This window comes from Pelodiscus sinensis, chromosome 15, assembly GCF_052426305.1.
Source record: "Pelodiscus sinensis isolate ZL-2025 chromosome 15, ASM5242630v1, whole genome shotgun sequence".
NCBI lineage: Eukaryota > Metazoa > Chordata > Testudines > Trionychidae > Pelodiscus > Pelodiscus sinensis.
Window position 1 is genome coordinate 39,545,350 of NC_143066.1, and position 23,818 is coordinate 39,569,167.

Consider the following 23,818-nt stretch of genomic DNA (forward strand, 5'->3'; position numbering starts at 1 on the left):
TTGGTGCTTCGTGGCCTTTATTTCCCTGCCTGCTCACAGACGTTGGCATCGTGCCCGCAGCTTTCTCCCCAGGCAAAGGAAACGGGAATTCGTCGAGCTGCTGCAAAGCCTTAGCGGTGTATCCGAGCGGGTCCCGGTTACTCATTCCCATTAGGAAGTCTCTCGGTCGCCCAGGGAGCTCTGCCAAGCCACAGCCGCTGAGGAAATGCCCCAGGGTCCAAGGCTGTGCCCATAACCCTACGAACGCTGCATCTTGGATGGAGCCCGTCACCTCCGCACGCGACAGGCCCAAGCGCTGACCCTCTGCCCGCCGCCCGCTCTGGCTGAGCGAGGCGAAGGTTAGGAACGGCAGCCGCTTCGGCTCAGGGCGACATTGGGTCTCACCGGAGGGGGGCGTGTGCTAGAGCCTCCGGCGGCTGGGCGCCCGTTTCCCCTGCAGGGCGGAGGGAAGGGGAGGACTCGTGCAGGCTGGGCCTGAGCACGGCCCTTTGCACGACTCTCTTGGTCACGGTGCTGCATTTCTGGAGGATTTCATGGACCGCGGGCCGCGCGGGCACCTTGGGGACGCTGGCCGCGGCATCGGGGCTGGGAAGGAAAGAATCGGAGCCGCTTGGAGACTCCTCAAAGCCAGAATCGTTCCTGTCTTTGCTGGTGAGCCGAGGAGCTTTGCTGCCTTCACTGGCCTGCAGGGAGCCAGCTCCAGCCTGGTTGGCTCCAGGCAGAGACCCCGAGGAGCCCGGCTTCCACGCCTGCTTGAAGCCGCGTTCGCTCCCCGAACTAACGGACGAACTGTCCAGCTCCCACGCGAGGCTGGAGCCGGCTCCGCTCTCCGTCCCAGGCAGCGGGCTGCTCAGAGAGCTCGATCTCCTCCTGCTCAAAGGCTCCCTGCTCTTGGCAGGCCTCTCGCTGGCCACGCACGTCTGAGGCGCAGCCCCGGCCTGCGTCTTGCGTGGGGGCGGGGAGCTCCCGTGGGCGGGGCCGGCCGCCTGCAGCAGGTTCGGGGTGGAGACGCAGAGGCCGGCGTTCACAATCATTTGGAACTTGCTGTGCGGGTTCCTGTACGGCTGGAGGAACATGGAGGGGATGTAGCCAGTGCGCTCATTGTACCTGTGGGAAAGGAAGGGGAAAGCCACGCGTGAGCATAAGAGCAGCTTCCTGCCTGCTCGGAGGAGATAGGGGGCTGCCACACACTCCAGTCCAGGGTTCCCTGTGAGCTGAACGCTTGGGCAGCCGCCCAGCGGAGATTCCGATGCCACCCAGCTGATCAGCAGAGCGCCCACAGCCAGCAGCGTGTGTTTCTATTGGTGGTGCACATCCGCACATTCCTCCGTGCACAGAACAAAATGTATTCCACCCACGGATAGACCTGGGATATGCAGCCAGTGGGCACCAGCTACCAGTAGCCAGACTGGGACTGAACTTTGGGGGGCTGCTGTTGAAGATGAGCAAGCCCAGAACTGGGGACACCAAAGCCAAGGGTGGCAGAGAGACTCATGGGAAGTGTAGAGCAGTGCCCGTGGAGGGTGGCTGTCCTGAGGAGGGACCCTGCAAGCTGCTGGGGTGGTGGATCCAGGCCAGCTTTGAGTGGACAGGCACAGAGAGGCCCACACAGGTCCTGGGGCTCAGCTAGGCAGGGGGCGGAGGCTCAGGTGTGAATTCCATGACCGTCTCAGATTGGTCCCCCACACAGCCTTCTCTCAAGGGCTAGACGTAAGGATGTTACATTTAGGTTAATCAACTAATCGAATAGTCGATGCACTTTGCATTGACTATTTGATGAGTCAATAAGGGCGCCTTCACCTGCTAAATGTAGCAAGAGCCCTGTAGCTCATGCTACATTCCAAAGGTGGAAGCGCCGTGGGGAGCACGGGGCTGGGGGGGCACTCAAGTAGCCCCCCACTGGCCCTGCGCTCCCTGCTTCTGAAATGTGCTAGAGCCCCCCCCAGATTGGTTGAGTCCCCTGCTGGCCCCATGCTCCCTGCGCTTTGCTCTTGAAATATACAAGACCCCTGTTCTTGCTACATTTCAAAGGCAGAAGCCCTGCCAGTTCCCCGCTGTGTCCCTGCCCCTCCACAGTGCTGGGGGGAACTGGCTTCTAAGCCGGCTCCCCGCAGCACCGGCTCCTGCTCCCCCCTTGCTGCCTTTCTCTGCTAGCGGCAGTGGGGGGGTGGGGGAGGGAACAGCAGCTAGTCGAGTCAGAAGGGGAATGAGCTCTCTCTGAGAGCTACCTGACAAGCACATGGGTGGTTGACTAGTTGCTTACATCCCTACTTAGAGGCGGGGGAAGATGAATGTCACCCTGGAAGCTGCATGCAGAATTCTCCCGGAAAGAGGCGCTCTCCCCCAGAGCAGCACTCGGCAGGGGTCCTGGCCCACGCCCCAAGCACGGCCCTGCATTCCCTGGACAATCCCCCGCCGCCCGAGAGATTCCAGCCCATGCCTGGGTATCGGACACAAGGGAAGGGGAAAGGCTCCTGCCAAGAGACTCTCCTTACCCGATCCGCCACCAGCCGTTGTCAGACGTCTCCAGCACCTCCACCACCACCCCGACGTTCACAGAGAGCTCGTCCGCCTTCTGAGCCTCGTAGGCCCGCACGGCGTAATACAGGCTGCCTGCGGACAAGAGGGAGGGCTCCTTTGTGCTTTGCAGGCAAGAGAGATGCCTGGGCAGAGCATGGGAGCAAGAGAGGTGGGAACACCCTCCGGCCTGCCCGCCATCTGGGCCACAAAACGTACAAGCCGGAGGAGCCGTTCACTGTGGGCAGACGGGCCGGCCCAATGTCGAAGCATCCCTTCAGACTGGCCCTCTGGCCCATTAGCGAACTGAGCCCCGCGAGGCCCCTTGTGGGGGGTCAGGATAACGGAGATGGAGGAACTGAGGCAGGGAGGCTCACGGGGACCACGTCTTCTCACGATCCAGGCAGTTGTAAGGGTGTTAGACCGGCTTCCAAGTGCTGGACGTGGCCCCGAGTCCCATTACCAGCCGGGGGTCCATGCAAGTGACCGACTGACACCCGGGGGGAGCGTCATGGACAAAAGCGCACCAGAGGGAATGCTGGTCTCAGGGCCACTCGCAATGACAACAGGCGCGTGTGATCTTCACCCCGACGACACCCCCTACACAACTTGCCAAGGTCAGACAACGACTGGCCGGGGCTGGAACCCAGGCCAACCGCGTCCCAGCCCTGTTAGCCCCCAGCTCTCGGAGGTGCGGTTGGGTTTCAGTCTGTGCCCTTCGGCAGGGCCTGCGTTTAGGGGAGAAACGTCAGCGTAGGCCTGAGCCAACAGCAGGCCTGGAAAGCTCAAGGCCACAGCCCAGACTCACCTTCCTCGTCCAGTTCTCTGGCCTGCGGACTCTCCTCCCCTGTGCCGCCCTCCTGCAGGTACGGAGCTGGGAACCAGGCGATTTGCTGGTCCTTGTTCTCCACCAGCCACCACCCTGCAGCAAACACAGTAGCTGGGAATCACACAGGGCGCTGCACATGGGCTCAGCTGGCAAAGTGTTTCCCATAGAATCCCAGAGCGGGCAGAGACCTCAGGAGTCATCGAGTCCGGCCCCCTGTCCAAAGCAGAGCCAGCCCCAGCTCAATCATCCCAGCCAGGGCTTGGTCAAACCAGGACGTAAAAACCTCTAGGGATGGAGATTCCACCCCCTCCCTAGGGAACCATCCCAGTGCTTCCCCACCCGCCTAGGGAAATCATTCTTCCTAATATCCAACCTAGACCTTCCCCCACTGTAACTTGAGACCGTGGCTCCTTGTTCTGTCACCTGTCCCCACTGAGAACAGCCTCTTTGGAACCCCCCTTCAGGAAATTGAAGGCTGCTCTCAAATGCCCCCTCACTCTTCTCTTCTGCAGACTAAAGAAGCCCAAATCCCTCAGCCTCTCCTCATTGTCATCTGCTCCAGCCCCCTCAGCATTTTGGTTGCCCTCTGCTGGACCCTCTCCAACGTGTCCACGTCCTTTCTGTAGTGGGGGGCCCAGAACTGGACACAATACTCCAGATGTGGCTTCCCCAGAGCCGAATAAAGGGGAATAATCACTTCTCTGGATCTGCTGGCAATGCTCCTCCTGATGCGCCTGCTTGGCTACAATTGCACCCTCTTGACTCACATCCAGCTTCTCATCCACTGGAATCCCCAGGTCCTTTTCTGCCGAGCTGCTACTTAGCCATTCAGTCCCCAGCCTGTAACAATGCTTGGGATTCTTCCGTCCCAAGGGCAGGACTCTACACTTGTCCTTGTTGAACCTCATCAGATTTCTTTTGGCCCAATCCTCTACTCTGTCTAGGTCACTCTGGACCCTGTCCCTGCCCTCCAACATCCATTTATCAAAGATTGAGCCCCATAGTGAAGTTGCCTAATGCCTGCCATTGTGAATGGGGGTGAGTTGGGGGTCAGGATTCCTGAGCCCCCAGCTCACGGACCTGCAAGGTTAGGAATAGAAACCTGGAATCCTGAGACTCACACTTCTTGCTCCACCAGCTGGAAAACCCTACTCTAAACAAGGTAAGTTATAGCATTCAGTGTATGTGTGTACACACACACACACACATCCCGCCAGTCTAAAACTCACTCCAATTCATACTCCAAACAAGAAAATGACCTGTCCACACAAGATCTACCTGTCACATCCTTGATTAACACTTCGACAACCTCCTCCTTGACAACGCTGAAGGGTCTGTTCTTGGTGTCTTTGGTTTCGTAGTCTTCAATGCAGCGGTAGCTTTGCGAGACCACTGGCTGAGTAATAGAGGGGGTCTGCTGCTTGGGCTGTTCTTTCTTTCCATCGCCCAGTTCTGACGGCATAATTATAATGCTGGAAAGTAAAGTTTGATATGGGTCTGTTTTGAAGCCGGGGGGCAGCCTGTATTTAGGATTCATCTGGGGAATAGGCGGTGGGGGAAATTCACCCCTATGCAGAAGATCAGGACAAGGGGCAGGCATCATTTAAGTCTATAACATCTCAAAGCACTTAGCAAACATTCCCAACCATCGCTCTCCTCTCCAGAAAAAGTGGTTTTTATGGCACTTCATGGGTGAGATACAGAGGCACAGAGTTAGAGAGATTTGCTCAGTCACCCAGTGAAAAAGTGGCAGAGTTGGAAATAAATCTCAGAAGTCCCTGGCTCCTTCCCTTCCCACTTAGCCCACGCTCTCAGCAAGATCTGCATTTCCACTTTGCAGGGTTTTGCAATGACCCTGCTGAATGGTAAGAATCGGAGAGGGCTACACACTGGTAGTTGGTATTAAATCATGAAACCCCTGACATTTGCTTTGCCTCCAAGCGGGCTTTCATGTAAAATAAAAACAGCTTCGTTTTTAGAATGGCCATAATTATTGTTTTGCTGTTTGCCAACTGACTCCCCTCCCCCATCCTTTTACACAAGCCAGTCCTTAAGGTTTGAAAAGCAGTTGCTTGTACAGAATGAACAGGCAGGGAAGCAGCTAGTGTGTTGCTGATAGACGTTATTCCCAAGGAAACTACTCGCCCATTTCTAATTTCTGCTCTGTTGCACCCATGGTCTGAGTGAAACCAACAACAGCAAGAAAATGCAAGGTGTCCTGCAAAAGTGAGTGAGAGAATGGGGGGGGGAGAGAGAAAGGGATTGAGACACAAGGAGAACAGGAGGAAGAGCTAGGGGAAGCTTATCAGTGTTTTTATCATTCTTTGGCACTTCAGTCCTGCATTTCTAATTCGTTCAGGGTAGGTAACAAAATGGAAAACATTTTCCAGGAAAAAAAATCCTCCATATTTTAATATTGAAATTTCCCTCCCCCTGTTTCTGAAGCAGAAATGTGTGAAGCCAGGAAAATGCAGTTAGTCCGTACCTGTTTTCTGAAAAAGAAGGGTCTAAGTCTTGGGTTTGCGCTTTGAAAAACTGGATCACATCTTCGCCCTGCGAGATTTTTGCATCTGTTTTCAGCAGTTCCTGGGAGTAAGTCTCCAGCAGTTTCAATCTCTCCAGCGACCTGCTCGAATTCCTGTTCTTTCTCTGCATCAGTTTTGCATCTTTGATGTGACAGAAGCAAACCACCATTAGCAAAATACTGATTATAACGTGGTGCTGCCTGGTACACATTACCTTCTGTCTACACATCTCTGACTCCCACCTGAGTACTTCACATATAGAACTAGGATCAACGGCTACATATTTCTGTGTCTCATCATTTTCTATGCCTTGTGCTATTTTGTCGCAAGCCTAACTTTTGCCTTTGATCGTATATGGAAGCTGCACTGTATCGTGTTGCAAAGAGCTTGGATCAGTATTTGAACTGGAAACAAACCCATGGCATTCCTTTTTTAACCCAACACTAGATACGTCTACACAGCAGTGTTATTTTGGAGTAACACAGTCAGCGTTTACACTACAAGCCGTTATTCTGACAATGTCGAAATAACCGCGAGCTGGAGGATTACTTACTCTGACTCCTGTAACCCTCATGGTATGAGGAGTCAGGGAAGTCAGAGGAGGAGTGCTCTTTCTCCGACTTCCTGCTGTGTAGCCAGCGCCACAAGCCGAAATAAGCTAGTTCAACTTAAGCTACGCAATTGACGCTGCTGAAGTTATGTAGTTGATTTCAGCTTTTGCCCCGCTGTGTAGATGTGCCCTGGTGTAAATCAGGACCAGTGACAGACCTCTAGTCTTCTTTCCTTGACAGTTGCCTTCCCTCTAGTCCCTCCAGTCATTTTTGTTGGTCTGCGCTGCCTCTCTCCCATTTGTTAAATCCCCTTGCTTACCTTTAAACTTTGGAATGCTCCGATCAGATTTCTTCAGTAAGCCGCCTTCGATGGGGAATTTTCTCTTCAGTACTTTCTGAGTGACCAAAAGAGCAGGAAAGGAGAGGAAAAGAATGAGTATGGTGTTCCCACCTCCTAGTAACGGCAGCAACAAATTAACACCGGTTTGGAAAGCATCTCCGGGGAGCTGGTAACTTACATGGAATTTCTTAAACTCTTCAAAAGTCCTGTAGATGAGAACGTTGTTTCGATCGGACCAGGACACGGCCATCATGTACTTCTGAAAGAGAGGAAGATAAAGTTAGAGTCTTCCTGTCCCAGCTGATAACTTTGTGATCGCAACTTTGTTGTGGGCAAGCCGAAGTGCAAACCCAAATGAAAAAGCTCTGAAGTTTCCTAATTTGCAGCGGTGGATATATGCACGGGAAAGAGACGCGGGTCAAAGTACCTTCTTTTTTTTGCACTGCATCAAGCCAACAGCTTTCACGTCAACAGGGTACCGGCTGCAGCTCATCTCTCCTGCAGGCTGACACTGTCTCCCTGCACGCTGGCTCCAACCTGTAGTCTGCTACGGCACCTGCCTTCCACAGACTAAATATTCAGGAGCAGGAGGGAGGGGCCCAGGCTGCTCCGGCCAGTCAGACTTAACTAAACAACCCATTTTTTGTTTCCTGCTCCACCCAGAAATGTACGAGGTCCAGAAATTCCAAGATCTGCCAATTCTGACATGCCTCTCAACTGACGGCATCGAGGGGCTCTCCCATGAGAAGCCAGGACAAGGGGCTGCTGAGATTGGCACGTGGAGTCGCTCACGGTGGGGAAAGGTTCCGCAACATTGCCTAGCTCATTGCGGACTGACAGAGAGCAAGGCAGCCCTTGGGGTGAGCTGGACGTCGTATACCTGGGCGACAAGTCCAGGGCTTCTTTGGGACACAGACCAGACTGACTGGAGAATTCGAACAGGTGGCCAAGGGAAAGTGGCCCTGGGAAGGCAGAAGGGCAACTGGTACTTGCTCCCTGCATGGGGGGCATATGGTGCCCGGGGACACACATCAGGGGTATTTAGACACAGAGGGCTGGAGGAGGTTATTGCCAGGGCTGGGTATAATTTGCAGGGTGGTAGCTGCGTCAGTGCTGGGGTGAGGGAATATCGGCTATAGACCAACTTCTGTGGATGGAAGAGAGAAACTTTTGAGGTGCTGCCTGGAGATCATGTCTCTTTCACCCCCAGAAATTGGTCCAGTGACTGATATTACCTCACCCACCTTTCTTGGATGGTGATAGGCCGGAGGCTGGGCAGCCTTCCTACACACACACCAGTGTCTCAGGCTTGACCTAGGGAGAGGGGCCGGCAGAGGTTCCACACCTGGCCCATTACAGGAGCTGCCTGTGTAGCCCGCGCCCCTACTGAGTGTGGTTCCCCATCCCAGGCAGCGGCGCCGAAAGCACGTACACAGAGAGAGAAGGAGTCTGCTCTACAGCCTGAGCTCAGGCACTAAGTTCCGGAGGGCCCAGGTTCGGTTCCGCCTGTCGGCGCTGTGCCTGCAGTCACGCCATCTCGCGCGGTACTCTGCTCCCAGATCCCTTACACTCACCAGGGCCGAGGAAACCCCGGGCCCGCCAGGAACTAGCCCTGGAGTTTCAGCAGGTGGGGTTCTTCCCTTGGCCGGTGTTGAACCAAAGCCCTCGTCACCTTCGGGCTGAGCAAGGCCTAATACTGAGGGCCTGACTACAGAGCCCAGGAGGTACTTTCTAACCAGGAAAGATGTTCACGCCTGGCCAGAGCCCAACGGGGCCGAGTCTGGTTCCCTGGCATTTGCAGCTGACTTGGTGGTTCACCTTCTGCCTAAGCTACGCTTGGTGTCAGGGCAGTGGCTGACCTCAGGTTCCCAAAGGAGGGAGCTGAGGGTGATACATGGCGGTTCTCCACAAGGAAGTGCCCGTGGCTGCCGGGCTAACAATGAAAGAAGGGCAAGACCCCACGCAGGGCCAGGAACAGGCGCGAGGCCAAACACCCAAAGGAGCACAGCGGAGAGCCCAGAGCGGGGCCAGGAACAGGTGAGAGGTCAAACACCCAAAGGAGGGCAGCGGAGAGCCCCGAGCGGGGCCAGGAACACCCGGAGGGCAGCGGAGAGCCCAGAGCAGGGCCAGGAACAGGCAAGAGGTCGAACACCCAAAGGAGGGCAGCGGAGAGCCCAGAGCGGGGCCAGGAACACCTGGAGGGCAGCGGAGAGCCCAGAGCAGGGCCAGGAACAGGCGAGAGGCTGAACACCCAAAGGAGGGCAGCGGAGAGCCCAGAGCGGGGCCAGGAACACCTGGAGGGCAGCGGAGAGCCCAGAGCAGGGCCAGGAACAGGCGAGAGGCTGAACACCCAAAGGAGGGCAGCGGAGAGCCCAGAGCAGGGCCAGGAACAGGCAAGAGGTCGAACACCCAAAGGAGGGCAGCGGAGAGCCCAGAGCGGGGCCAGGAACACCTGGAGGGCAGCGGAGAGCCCAGAGCGGGGCCAGGAACACCTGGAGGGCAGCGGAGAGCCCAGAGCGGGGCCAGGAACAGGCAAGAGGTTGAACACCCAAAGGAGGGCAGCGGAGAGCCCAGAGCGGGGCCAGGAACACCTGGAGGGCAGCGGAGAGCCCAGAGCGGGGCCAGGAACAGGCAAGAGGTTGAACACCCAAAGGAGGGCAGCGGAGAGCCCAGAGCGGGGCCAGGAACAGGCGAGAGGCTGAACACCCAAAGGAGGGCAGCGGAGAGCCCAGAGCGGGGCCAGGAACAGGCGAGAGGCTGAACACCCAAAGGAGGGCAGCGGAGAGCCCAGAGCGGGGCCAGGAACAGGCGAGAGGCTGAACACCCAAAGGAGGGCAGCGGAGAGCCCAGAGCGGGGCCAGGAACAGGCGAGAGGTCGAACACCCAAAGGAGGGCAGCGGAGAGCCCCGAGCGGGGCCAGGCACACGGCTAGCCCCAGGAGGGTGACTGTCACTTCCCGGTGGTTCGTGAGGTAATCGCCCATTCGGCAAGCCGTGACCAGACACCAGAGCGCCAGCGGCCACCCACAGGAGAGAAGTGATACGCAGCCTCCGCCACCCTGGGCCCGTACAGAGCTGGTGAGTCAGAGGTAAAATGCCCCATAACTCACCCCTGCTCCCTCAGGCACCCACCGCCCTGCAGAGGAGGGGCTTCTGGGGGGACTCGGTGTTGTCTGAGGCACCTGAAGGGCAGAGCAGGGCAACAGGAATCCGAGCAGCAGAGCGGTTATTACAAGAGGTGACCTATGTCCCCGCCGCCTCTGCAGCCCCGAGGTAGTTACAGCTCCGAAGCCTGGCCTTGCAGGATTTACTGAGCCCTAACCTGCCTCGGGCTCGGAGCTGGCTGAGTGCTTGGCCCGGGCTCACACCTCTTTCCCGATCCAACGTCAGGCACACAGAGTTTGGCTGGTTCTGCACACCAGAGTGAACGCCGGAGGCGGACGCGCTTCCCCGCCCTCCTCCCGTGTTATGCCCCAGGCCTGTGGAATTTCCTAAACCCAGCCATGAGACGGTGGATTTTCCTCTGTGCAAAGATCCCCCTTGCTCCTGCTCCCACGGGAGGCCAGGCTCTCAGTGTAGCCCCGGGGAGCAGAACAGGGATGGCTGGAGAAAGAGAGAACAGGTGGAATTGCCGGGATTGACGTGGTTCGGCCAAGTCCTCCTCCACCGAGTGGAGACCCAGTGGAATAGGGCGGCCATTGAGGTACCTCGATAATACAGGACAGTTGCATTTTGTGCAGAAGAGCCCAGCGCAGGGAGTTGTGGGGGTTCAGGAGTCAGGGCGGGGCAAAGGGGCATTTTGAGAGGGCGAGGGGGGGAACTGCAGCCGCCCACACCAGGTCGCTGCTGCTCTTCTTCCTCTGGCTCTCAGGGAGGGAGGGGAAAGTGCACAGCCTGCTGCATGCTCCTCTGGCCTCCCCTCGGCAGCTGGGAGAGGCAGGCCCAAGCTGAGCACTGCCCCATGCTCCCTGAGAGTCGGGAAGAGGACGAACCGCTGCAGCCCCCCGCCCTCCCGGGGAGGGAGACAAGGAGCAAGGGGCACTCCCGGACAGGGGAGCACACCCCCAGCCAGCCCCTTTCACCTGCCTGGCTACCTGCTGCTTAGCAAGGCACCTGCAGGAAAGACCTGGGAGCCCGGCTGGGAGTAGCTGCTGCTGAGCACCTGGGCAGCTTGCTGCTTCTTGCCGGAGCGCCGCACCGGGGCGCACGAGCTTCCTTTCACCTCTGCTCTCAAGAGCGACACGGAGGCCATAAAGGCGCCCTCTTCCGTCTCAATGGAGGGCAGAGTAGCAAACCCAGCACTGCCCCCTATAAAAGAGGACGGACGGCACCTCCCAGTGAGGTCCGGTGCAGAGCTGGCGGGACGGGCAGGCCGCAACTGGCAGCACTCCCTCACGGGGTGACCCGTGGCCACGCCCAGAGGGCTCCGGCTTGGGCAGGCGGGCCAGGCTATGTCACCTCCCACCCGCTAGCTCGCCATGCTCCCCTGGGGGTGCCGGAATGATGCCTATGGAGCAGCTTTTCCCCCTCGACTCACCCCCTTTCTCTGCAGAGAGCCCCCGGCATCATCTCTCCTCCAGGGCTGCGTGCCTGGACCAGCCCTGTGGTTTTCCTGGAAGCAGAGACACATCCTCATAGCTGAGACTGGCCAGGAGCGGCTCCCTCATTCCCTCAGGCTGTTCTGGGCCTGGTCTGGGTGTGCAGACGGCGGGAGGGGAGGGAGGACAGAGCGTGGGGCTTGGCTCCAGCCCCTCTCTGCCTCCCTGCTGCACAGAGCCAGCAGCCTGCCCTGCAAAGGGGGTAGTGCCCGCAGCTGCCCGGGCTGGCATGGCATCTGAGAGCTCAGGCTGCCGGCCCAGAAACCCCAGGGTCATTCTAGGGGCTGCCGCAGGCTGCCATGGCTGAGGAGTTGGCACAAGGAACAGTGACGTGCCAGGCCCGAGGGAGCTCTGGGCAGGACCAGCGACTCCAGGAGAGGAACAAGGGGAGAGGGGGAGTCTGGCCAGAGAACACTGTATCCCTTTCCTCGCCGTGCTCTTCCCATTGGTCCTCCACTGCCCCAGTCCGGGCCTGGCCCATCCTCCCCAGACACCTCGAGGTATCAGCTCCCACAGAGTCTAACAATGAGAGAGCCCTGGGAGGCCATTGTGCCCAGACAACGGGAGAGGAGGGCAGCGGAGGGGTGGCAATGAAGCGGCCACCCCTTTGTGGGGAAAGCATGCTCCACACCCCATTGATCTTGCTGCTAGCAGCATTCCCTTTGCACATTTTCAGCCCCCTACCCAGCCTCGGGAAGCCACTTGTCCCCCCGACCACGCCAGGGCGTCCCGAGCCTGCCGATGTGAGGGACTCTCGCCCTTTTCAATCAGCTGCACTTTTGTGCATTGCCATCATGCCTTGAGGCCTCTGCTAAATCAAGGCCCCGCTGTGCAAACACATGGCAAGCCCCTGCCCCAAAGAGCTCACAGTACAGAGAGCCAAGACAACCAATTGGAAGGAGACTAGGCTATTATTCCCTTTCTACACAAGGGAAACTGAGGCATGGTGCAATTCAGGAACAGGACCGAGGCCACATAGGGTGTCTGTGTTAGAGCCAAGTACAAAACCTGTATCCCCTGACTCCTAGTCCGGTGCTTGAGTTCACACTTCATTTAACCACTCGCCTGCCTCGCTGTCATTTGTAGCATGTCCCAGGCAGGTGATCTGGAAGGGCCTGCTTCTCATATCATAGGAGGATATGAGAGAGGTCTATAAAATCATGACTGGTGTGGAAAAAGTGAATAAGGAAAAGTGATTTACTTATTCCCACAATATAAGAACTAGGGGTCACCAAATGAAATCAATAGGCAACAAGTTGAAAACAAACCAAAGGAAGTTTTTCTTCACTCAGCACACTGTCAACCTGTGGAACTCCTTGCCAGAGGATATTGTGAAGACTAGGACTTTAACGGGGTTCAAAAGAGAGCTAGAGAGATTCATGGAGGTTAGGTCCCTCAATGGCTATTTGCCAGGATGGTTAGGAATGGTGTCCCTAGCCTCTGTCTGGAAATGGGTGACAGAGGGATGAGTGAAGATTCCCTGTTGTGTTCCCTCGTTTTGGGGCATCTGGCCTTGGCCACTGTCGGCAGACAGGATACGGGGCTAGATGGACGTTTGGTCTGACCCAATATGGCCGTTCTTATGTTCTCCTTTCACGTTGGCGTGAACGAGGAGTAACTCAGTGAAGTCAGTGACATTACACCAATGCACAAAACAGACTTGGGGGAGGAGGATCTAGCTCAGATCTTTGCCAGCCCAGAGCAGCTGAAAGTGGGGCCGCAGAACAAAGAGGCACAAGGATGCTCAGGGTCAGACTCTCCACCTACTCAAACCAGTCCATTGACGTCAGTTCCTCCCAGCAACCTGCAAGGAGCCTCCTGTAGCTACCCCAGAAAGAGGATGAACCATCCCGTCGGTATTTATTCAGCTTGCGTTAGATTCAGATCCAAGCTGTGCAATAAGCTGTCTGATTGTGGGGCTCCACAGAGAACCCTAGGACTGGAAGGGACCTCGCGAGGTCATCGAGTGCAGTCCCCTGCCCTCACGGCAGGACCCAGCACCGTGGCGCACACAAGAGCAGCTTGCTCCTGGCATTACTCTGCCCTGCTTCAAGCTCCCCAGAAAAGACCAGGCTCCCAGACCCGCAGCCTGGAGACACCCCAGAGGCAGGCTCCGCTTCCATGAGAGAACAGCGCGGACACCTCCTCCGGGCAAAGCCAGGGTGGGGCTCAGACCTGGAATGTGCTCGCTAGGGCAGCTGAATTCCAGTCCAGCATCGCCTTCTGGGTCACACCTGGCCCTCTGCAGCTCTTGGGAGTTGTCGGTGCTCAGACAGGCCACATCAGCACCCGTAATGAAAAACCCAGCTGCCTAAGGAGAACAAAGGAATCGTTTTAGACTCTTGTGACTCCAGAGAGGAGCCCTTCTGAACAGCAAAGAAAAAGAAAGAAACAACCCTGGAGCTGACTAAAAGCGTATTGTTAACGAGGGCCAAGGGTAGGAAAGGGAACCTTTCCTGTAGGCTGGGAGGAGAGGTTTTGCCAGCATCTGGCAGAGAACGCTGGGAATGTATCTGATTTCCTCTAACTCCATCAGCTGTGGCAGGGAATAGTGAATTTCTCTGTGGCTGTCTGAATCCCACTCAAAGGTTTGCCGCCTTCAGAATGCACGTGTGTGTCTCCTGCCGTGCTGCTCACCCCGGGAGCAGTTCCCCGTGCCCTCCAGGCACAGCTGGATTGCAGTGGTGGGGCTAGCCACTTAGCAACTCTTTATAAGGGCCTTGAGGATCCCTCCTTTCCCCTCCCCCTTCCTCCCCCCAGAAAGGACACTCAGTGCTGGGATGGGTTACCGTGTGTCAGCCACTCTGCTCCCCGATCTGGTGTTACTGGTCAAATCAGGCCAACACAGAATTCCCTGTGATAGCTGTTCTAGCATATAAACTGGTTTGTCCCCCACCAGCCTCTCGGCTAGGTGAAAGCACTGCAAGAAATTGCAGTCTGGGATGGCTAGGGGTGCCCCGTTCTAGGGATGTGATAGGGTGGGCAATAATTTTAGAAGGGGGGGCCACGTCTCACATTTTTTAAGTGGGGCTGCCCTGGATGGGGCAGGGCCTCAGGGAAAAGGGGCGGAGCCAGGACACTTCCGAGTTCCCCCACCCACAGACCCTGATTGGCCTGGGGGCAGGAAGAGTGCATGAACTCTTGGCCCCTCTCCCGGTGCCTAGAGAGAACCGCCAGCTGTTCCGAAGGGTGGGAGAAGACTTTGTGTGCTCCCCCTAGCCCCAGGGCCCGGGGACGTGGGGGTGCGAGAAGTCTCTTGCCGCCTATCCCTGCCCTGCAAGGGCACGCAGTGCTTACAGTGAACCGCCAGCTGGTCAGCACAGCCAGCAGTTCACTCTAAGCACTGTGCACCCTGGAAGGGGGAGGAGACTTCACGTGCTTCCCCCATCCTCAGGTCTTGATTGGCCTGGGGACGGAGGAGCGGCAGGGTGGCCATGAGCCAGATCAACCCACTTGGCGGGCCGGATCCAGCCCATAGAGGCTCTTTTGCCACCCCTGGTTTATCCAGTTACATGCAAGGCTACCCCCCCTCCCCCATAGAGTAGTGCAGGGGGGGGGAGTGGAGGGCAGGAGATACTCACAGGGAGCTGTTTTTTAAGCAGGCTTCCCAGGAGCACCAGCTCCTGGGGAACTGCCTGCCCCTCCCCACTGCACTCCTGCCTCTGATACAGAGGCAGCAGTGTGGGGAGGAGGGACGGGGTAGTGGGGAACAGGTGTCTCTGCGAGAGCTGGTGCTTGTGGGAAGCTGGCTTAAAAGCTGGCTCCCCGCATTCACCAGCTCCTGCAGAGCAGCCTCCTCCCACCCGCGTGTAAACGTGGAACCTCTGAACATTTCAGCAGCTACACATTTAAAAAAAAACACTTTTTAACATCTCTACCCAGTTCCCCCGGGCTCTCCCCTTATTCTCATTAACGTCTAGGTCCATGAGTTACCCTAGGAGCATTCTGAGGGATTCTATCATGACCTTAAGTTGCTATCAGGCACCTTGCAACATATTTTCCATTCGATTGCTGCATCGTTTCCAGAACATCAGTACTTAACACATCTCTTACTGTAAGCTTACACGGTACTGATACGGGTTATCTCAGTCAGCTAGTCACGACAACCTGCTTTAGGCCTGAGGCTTTCTATGACCAACCTGCGTATCTAAACCCTGCGTTACAGGCTCATCTTACTGATATAACTAGCACATTTTTACCAATACATGTTAGACCCCTCTAATACCCATATTCCTAAATTTAAATCTATCCATTAGATACTGATTATACTGGGATAACCACACCAGCAGATAACACGATTGCCTAATTCTCCAAGGTAACTAGCTACAATCCTTTCAGCATAACCGAGCGGGGAGAAGCACTTTGGTATCCATTCACTGAGAGGGCCCCTTGCGGTGCTTCATGAACCTTTGGATCCTGGCTGCTGTGAAGCTAGCCAGCTCTAGAATAGTCTGAACCTCTGTGGCGGGGGGGAGCTACTTTATTAGAGAGAAAAGAGAATAATTAAGCACAAGGCCTCATTTGCCTCTTATGATTTTGTTTTTCTATTCGTTTCCCTCCTGATCATTTCTAGTGGAATCTCCACCCTTTCTTACATTAACCTACTCTCACGTTGTAACAAGTGGTGCATGTCACACAGAGAAAGGGACTGAAAGGAAAACTAGCAAACCAGGGCACACTGCTCCTTTGGAGGCAGAGGATCTGGGATTTTGCGGAGCAGTCAGTGTCCGGGGCTGGATGTCGCAGAGGAAACCTTAAAAAGGGACTCAAAGACTGGGGTGCCCCTCTTGTTAACTTGCAAGGCAAAAACAGAGCTGGTGTAGTCCAGAGACAGGTGCCTGAGTGGCAGGTGGTGCAAGGGACCTGACACCCCAACAAGTGTATCTCTTGCTGGATTCAGGGGGTAAGAATGTGACTTTCAGTCCTGGGCACCACATGCACCATCCCACTAACTACTAACACACCTTGATTTGCAGCTAACTAGGGCCTTTGCTCTAACTTCTGGGCTTGTTTTTTGTTAGTCAGGACAACACATCTCTAAATATTGATTTAAGCAACTCTATCGCTTACCTTGCATTTAGTCAGATTCTTATTTTTCATGTTAAAAATGATGAATGATGCTTTCCTTATTTACTAGAGTGTTGCTTTTTTACATGAGAGTTGTGTCCTGCTCGGTTTGGATGGAAATTAAAATTCCATTACAATGCAGCATTTGTAACTTTTTATTAAGCACAACTGCCAGAAAACTATAGGCTAAGTACATAAAAAAGTGTATTCACACATGGATGGCATTTAAAACTAACTGATTTAACAAACAAAAGGAAATATTATGAGTAATTAATTAATCAATGAATCAATCTGGTTGTTCTGGTCACCATGTCTTTCAAGATTTTAAAACTAGTAGAATTCACCCTCTCACACGTAAGAAAACAAGCTTTCCTGCTTCGTCAGCTCCTAATCAGTGTCTCAGCTATGAAAGAATTAGTCATAGAAGTAGTTGAATAAATTGAAGAAAATATATTCTCTGCCCCTGCAGAAGAAAATACTGCTGCCAAAAGCTGGTTTTGCACATCAACGAACCCTTAGCCACTAACTTCCATTTGTTCAGCGGTCAGAATTTCCTTAAAGCATGAAAGCAAGCATGCTGCTAAACATTTTCTGTACAGAATTAAAAATCGGAACAAATGTAGAGAGTCTGGCCCTTAAACAGGTTGTCAAGTTCAAATCTGAATGGGGTTATTGTTTCAAAAGAAAAGTCTATCTAAATTAAAAAATACAGACATCTGATCTTTTTAAATGATACATATTTATCCTCCCTGTCCACGGCACACTCAACTCACCCTTTGGGAGAGGCTGTGAGAAAGAACCAACCATTTATGACCAATGTGCTTCAAGCACATGTGGAAGGTGGTATAAGAACTCACCTAAAATAGAGTAAATACATTCTCCCTGCCTCGGCTCTCATCTGATAAATGGTGGTACTGCCTGACCCTTCCCTGGAAGGGGTATGTGAGGGGTCAATAACATTTAAGTGCTATGAGATTGTTGGATCAAAGTCACACTTCCCACTGAAATATTAGGGGAAGGAAATGAAAGATTCAAGAGGATGAGGGAGACATGTCTTCTAACCAGCCCCCTGAGAAGCTCCCACCTGAATGAGCTGCAAGTACATCATGATGGAAAGGTGGCAACAGAGCTAACTCCTTTTATGTTCCCTGGATTCAGAAACCAAGTCCAGTGGGGATGGGAAATCAATGCACCTAGATGCTAAAACATATCTTAAGGGCTCCTGTTCAACAAGCAGCCTATTGCAACAGGCTCATCATCCCTTTGGGAGCAGCCCACGCATTTTACCAAGGGTTGTGCTTTCTCTGTCCATTTGTCAGAGGTTATGCAAGGGGCAGGGGACATATTTAGAAACACCATTTCCAGCTACGATAGTGACGAAAGTCGCCCTGTTGCAGAAGAAATTCCTCTACTTTGTTCTAAGGAAAGGAGGTCAAAGGCCACACTTCAAAGGGTTTGATAGGATGTCAGCGCAGGACATATTTTGTGTTGGAGCTGAGGACATGGAGACACAATGGTCAGCACAGCGCTCTCGGTCTCGAGGGCTCATGGCTGTAATTTCTAATGCAGCTTCGAGGGGAACCAAATAAGCTTTCACGATGCTTTTTGCTGCGGCTTCTTGTCTCTCCACTCCGGAAGCAGCTGCATTTCAGCAGTGCCACATGATACAGGTTTTCTGGAGCACCCTGGGATCCGTCAAGAGGGAAGGCAACAGGAGTGAGGTTTGAATGCTGCACATAGAATGATGATAGAGATGCAGCCGTGTTGGTGTAGCTGAAACAAAAGACAGAAGTATGTAGCACTTTAAAACTAACAAGATGGTTTATTAGGTGATGAGCTTTCGTGGGCCAGACCCACTTCGGGCAGGGATCCCATGTTGAATGAGACAGGGCCCTAAGATTCAGTGCATTCCTTTGCAAATTCTATTTGCAGTTGCATCAGTGTAAACAGCAACTCTGAATTCGTGCCAGCATAACTCAAGTCTTATCTTCACGAGGGAGGAAGGTATGTTCTGACCTCACGTTCACTAACATTGGTAAAATCCTGCTGCGGACAAGGCAGTTGTAGTTTTCATCTGTAAGCTGGCCTAGCCTCCTCCCTGGGGTTCACCTTGACTTACTGGCACATGTGAAATTACGAGCTATTCTGCCTTCGTTAGGATTTTACCTGGCATTTGCTGGCATATACACCCCCGTATTTCCTAGTGAAGAGAAGCCTTTTAGTTCCATTCACCCCTTCTGTAAAATGGAGAGGACAGTGCTTACCCACCCCCGGAGGGGCTGTGAGGATTCATTCATTAGTTTGTCTTGTACCTTGAAGTCCTTGGAGGGAAGGGTGCAGAGAAGTTCCAAGGATGGTGGTCCTTATTCGTGAATGTATTATACAGACCCTGCGATGGGGTAGATCAATGGTCTCAAGTTGCAGTGGGGGAGGTCTAGGTTGGAGATTAGGAAAAACCATTTCCCTAGGCGGGTGGGGAAGCGCTGGGATGGGTTCCCAAGGAAGGGGATGGAATCTCCATCCCCAGAGGTTTTAAGTCCCAGCTTCACAAAGCCCTGGCTGGGATGATTGGGTTGGGATCGGTTTGGCTTTGAGCAGGGGGCTGTCTTTCTCTTCCAACCCTGACCAGCTGTGATTCTATGATCGGTTCTCCTGTTAAATAAGTGATGTTTGAACCCAATTAAACTGCCCTTCCTCACGGGAAGTGCAGACACAAAACTTATAGTTTCAGATGTGTTCACTGTGTTAGGCTGTACTTTTAAAAACGAGTAGTCCTGTGGCACTTTAGAGACTAACAAAAATATATTAAAAAAAATATATATAGTATCATGAGCTTTCATGGGCAAAACCCACTTCTTCAGATGAGCTGGAGTCAACTTTTATAGAAAACTTATATCAAACTTTTCCAAGCTGAACAGGTGTACATTGCTGATTAAGATTCAAGCCAGTTCTTACTTGGAGCCAAACTGGTTCCTCTTGCCCTAATTAGCGTATTCAAACTTTCCGATTAGCCTCCTGGCTTTATCGCAAAGGAGAAAAATGCTCATTAAACTCAGGGAGAGTTGCCTAAAGACGGGGAGATTCAGGAGGAAATATTTTGAGTAAAAGAACCTCCGGTTGCAACTTGCCCATCTGATTTTATAGAGCTGCTTTAAAGTCACGGGATTTGTGACAAACAGGCAGCAGGGCACAAATCATTACAAGCCAGGTCCCGAGCTGACTCGGGCGGCTCCACGCACAAATCATACTGGTTTAACAAAGTCAATTTAAAGTGCAGGGGTGCAGCTGGTGTGTCCTTTATCCGGAGGCAACAAAGTGGTGCTTGTGCCTCGGCTGGCCCGTGGACCTTTCTGAAAGGAGACGAATGGGTATGCTAGGCAAAAACGAGTTTGTGGGTTCACATGCAGCAGGGCCCATATTGGCACTGGGGTCAAGGTTGTGGCAGGTAGCCTCTTGTCAGCCAAGGACTCTGTTAAGTTAGGGGCTAACAAAGCCTTTTCCCCATAGAATAGAGAGTGTCTTGTATAAAATATTTACAGAAATGTTACTATGTTAATTTTCCACCAATGATTCAATGATTCCACCAATGTCAATATACAGGGTTTTTTCCCTCTGGTGCAATAACTTTGGCTGCATTTCCTTGCTGGCAATGACGCCAGAAAAATCTATAGGTCTCGTTAGCTCCTTTGTAGCCGATTCACTCGCTCTGCATCTATAGAACCGAGACGACCATGATCATTTCTGTGTAGGTGGGATTGTGTCATTCTAAAGCAAGGGTGGGGACCCTAAGGCCTGAGGGTTGGATGCAGCCCCTGGGTTGCCTGGATCTGGTCCCCGAGCATTTGGGGGCCTGCGCTGGCGCTCCAGCCTCTATACCGCCCCACTGCAGGGCTGGAGCACACAAAATCTACTAGCCTGGGCCCCTCAAGGCTCTGGTGTGGGAGGGCTGCCTTGGTGAGGAGGTTTTTTTTTTTTTTTTTCTCACTTGTCAGCAGCCCAAAAAAGGGTCCCCATCCCTGTTCAAAAGAATGCAATAGTTCCCTGCTGGAGACATGTATCCAATGATGAAAGCATTTTTAAAACCCTAGCAATCTTGGGGAGGATTTTCAAAAGTGCCTACCTGGCTGACTTAGGCTGGAAGGCAACAGGCCTTACACCCAAGTGCTTTTGAAAATGTGATCCTGTGTATTCTTTTGGGGTGCCATCTTTTCTGCTGGGGTAATAGTAGTATTACAGTAGGGTTCATGCCCTGTCTTGTAGCCTGTAGCCAGGCTCATTTGCTTTCTCATAACACCCTCCACCCAGGAGGTAAAGCGGGACAGCACTTCTCTTTGTTCTGGGTTTGTACAATGGAGTCCTGGGCTCCAGGACACCCTTAAGATTTATGGGGCCCTACACAGTACTAGTAAACTGGCACCTTTCCCCCTGATGACAGCCTGGGAGGAGGTGACAGTTTTTTAGTATCAGTGGGGTACAACCACACCTGCTCCAATCCCTCAGACAGAGACAAACCTACCAGATCTGTATCAAGCATTCTTAGAACTAAAAATATCCTCCTGGGGAAGTGAAGAAACCGACGGACGGAGCAAGATGAGTATCCAGAAACCTACCCCAGGACAGGTCCAACAAGGAAAATAACAGACCACCACTGGCTTTCACCTCCAGCCCCCAGCTCAAACCCCTCCAGTGCATCATTGACAATCTGCAGCCTGCCCTGGCAAGCAACTCCTCCCTCTCCCAGGCCTTGGGGGACAGGCCAGCCCTCGCCTACAGACAGCCCCCAACCTGCAGCAAATCCTCATCAGCAACCACACCCCTGCAACAAACCCCGTTGCCCACTCTAGCCACACATCTATTCAAGCGATCTAACCACACCAGCCATACACCATCAGGCGTCAGGGATGTGAATGGTTAACTGGTTAACCGATGGGAGCTGGAGCAACTCCCTGCCCGCCGCTGGACCTTGCCTGCGGCAATGGGGGGGAATGACACTCCAGCCTGGCCGTGACAGGTGGGGGGACCGCTCCAGCCCAGCCAGACTGGAGGGGCCCCCCCATCCACCTTTAATTGGTTAACCAGCTAAACATAATGTTAAACAGGATTTTGCATCCCTACCAGGGGCTCATCCTCCTGCACATCTACTAACGTGATCTGTGTCATCATATGCCAGCCATGCCCCTCTGCCATGTACCCTGACCAAACCAGTCTCTGCACCAAAGATAAATGGACACAAATCAGACACCAAGAAAGGTAACTCCTCCAAAACAGGAGAACAGATTTAAAAGCAGCTATCCTCTCACCAAAAATGCTTCAAAACCAGACTACAGAGAGCTGCAGGAGAGCTGCAAATCATTTGCAAATTTAACATGATCAAATTAGGACTAAAGAAGGACATAGAATGGTTCTCTCACTACAAAGGCAATTTCCTTCTTTTGGTATTCACACCTTCCCATCAGCTGTTGGGAGTGAGCCAGCCCCACCCTGGCAGAACTGGCTGGCCCCACACGTGAGAGCAACTCCCTTCTTTTAATATGTTAGTGTGCATTAGATACATCTATTTCCCTGCCTCTGTGGTTTCCACTCCATGCATCTGACAAAGTGGCTCTGACACACAGAAGCTTATGCCCAAATAAACCTGTTTGTTTTTACAGTGTCACAAGACTCCTTTTGAATTTTATAATCTTCAGCAACACACTAATAAAAGAGTTTTAAAGCAAGTGTCGAGGTCCTGTCAACTCATACAGTCAATTCAGAAACTGACAGGACATACCTGGGGTGGGCAAATGCCTGTTAAATGGCTTCATTACCACGTGAATGGGTCTTTCCCAGGTTCCATGTTCTGCTAACGACTCTGGCCAGCTTTGTCACGTGCAAGTTAATTACTGTCTCTTCCAAGGAAGCAGAGCTGCAGACCAGGGGTAGGAAGAGCAGGTGGATGGACATTAAGACCTAGCAGGGCCCCACATTTCTGGGTACCCAATGCAGCTGCGTATCCTACATATGGGCAAGGACAGCTTTACCTGGGCCACAACTACAGCTCCTGGGGGTTGACACTGGCAGACTGGGTCATGTCAGGGTGTTTTCACATTAATGCACTTGTCCGTTATTAGAGTAGGATCAAAGCAATTCATGTTTAGGGTGTTTAAAAAGAACGGGATGCTCCATACATTGTTTTACGTACCCATGTCCAGTCAGAACGTAATAGCAAACATGTACATTGTCAATACCCCGTCACTATGCAACACACCAGCCCTCCAAGCAGCTCTGTGGAATGCTAATGAAGGACAGGATCGGAAAAGGCGCGAATTCCAAAGCAAATGTCCACTGGGATGATGACATAAGGTCAGAGACTCACAGTGCATTCCTCCCCCACCGTCATCAAAGGAAAAGCCTAGGTAAGGAGAGAAACTGCCAGCTTGTCTTCTGCAAGCAGATCTAAGAATAGATCCAAAGAACGGTTTGGATTCTAACAGGCAAGTAAGTGCACCAGATGCAAAGCGGAGACCCCCAGGGATAATCTGGGTGCCGAGAAAGACTCTTGGGAATCTGACCGTTATTACATCACCGCAACCATTTGGAGTCGCAAATGGTGATTCATCTTCACATAGATTTTACCTACTTTAACCTCTCAATGACTCATTCTTTTTCTTAGCTAATAAACCGGGAGTTAGTTTACTATTGAACTGGGGGCCAGCCTTGTCTTTGGTGTAAGATCGGGAGTACCAGTTGATCTGGGGGAAGTGACTGGTCTCTTGAGACTCGGAGCAACCAGAGGTGGTGTGATTTGGAATTTCAAGTGACTTTTTTCACTTTAGTCCAGCAAGGATGTCGGCTAGGGGGACTGTGCATGATTCCATAAGACTGGGATAGTGAGCCAGGGGTTCAAACAACTTACTAGGGAGGTAAAGATGAAGTCATTTAAATGGGTAACTGATAAACATGAGCTTATCGGTTACCCAAACGGTTACACGTGTCTTCCACTCCAGCTCCCAGGGAACCGGCGGCTGCCCCATGCTGCTGCCTCTAGTTCATCATCTGGTACAGAGGCTGCAGCATGGTGAAGCAGTCAACTCCCGGGGAATGGGGTGGAAGGTAGGAGCCAGTGCATGGCAGGAGCCAGCTTAAAAGCCAGCTCCTGGCATGCACCAGCTCCCAGGGAGCTGGCTGCCACTGGAGATGTAATAGTGTAGTCAATTAACTGATTAACTGATAAGCAAACGCTTATAGGTTAGTGCTATAGACTATACGCATTTCCCCTCCTGCCCTCTTGCCAGTAAATTTTATAGCAGGCTGGCCAGCAGTCCAGCTCAGTCCTAGCTTGCGCCAGGTATGGAACCTACCCCTGCTGCAGCTCTGCATTTAAAATGTATTAGGAGCCAGGCAGGCAGCCCG

General features: G+C 53.2%; 1 protein-coding gene across 3 annotated transcripts; it reads right to left on the reverse strand.

Moving 5' to 3' along the window:
- NOXO1 (NADPH oxidase organizer 1) lies at positions 1–23,818 on the reverse strand. Of its 3 annotated transcripts, XM_089769324.1 has the most exons (9): positions 13,535–23,818; positions 11,299–11,373; positions 6,941–7,021; positions 6,742–6,817; positions 5,832–6,012; positions 4,625–4,818; positions 3,326–3,439; positions 2,496–2,613; positions 1–1,107 (listed from the first exon to the last, which is right to left on the reverse strand). In XM_089769324.1, the coding sequence occupies exons 1-9, from the start codon at positions 13,574–13,576 to the stop codon at positions 381–383; spliced, it is 1,608 nt and encodes a 535-aa protein (XP_089625450.1). In that variant the 5' UTR covers positions 13,577–23,818; the 3' UTR covers positions 1–380. The 3 variants fall into 3 exon arrangements, with proteins under 3 accessions (XP_089625450.1, XP_089625451.1, XP_006129345.3); XM_089769325.1 differs by lacking the exon at positions 11,299–11,373; XM_006129283.5 differs by lacking the exons at positions 11,299–11,373; positions 13,535–23,818 and adding an exon at positions 7,190–8,227.

Bases quoted from the DNA above. Each gene is read 5' to 3' on its own strand.
- NOXO1 (XM_089769324.1), bottom strand. From the start codon at position 13,576: ATGCTGGACTGGAATTCAGCTGCCCTAGCGAGCACATTCCAG. The intron at 2,614-3,325 runs GTGAGTCTGGGC...TCTTGTCCGCAG, and splicing joins CAGAGAACTGGACGAGGAAG to GCAGCCTGTATTACGCCGTG. The intron at 1,108-2,495 runs GTAAGGAGAGTC...CCTTTCCCACAG, and splicing joins AACGGCTGGTGGCGGATCGG to GTACAATGAGCGCACTGGCT.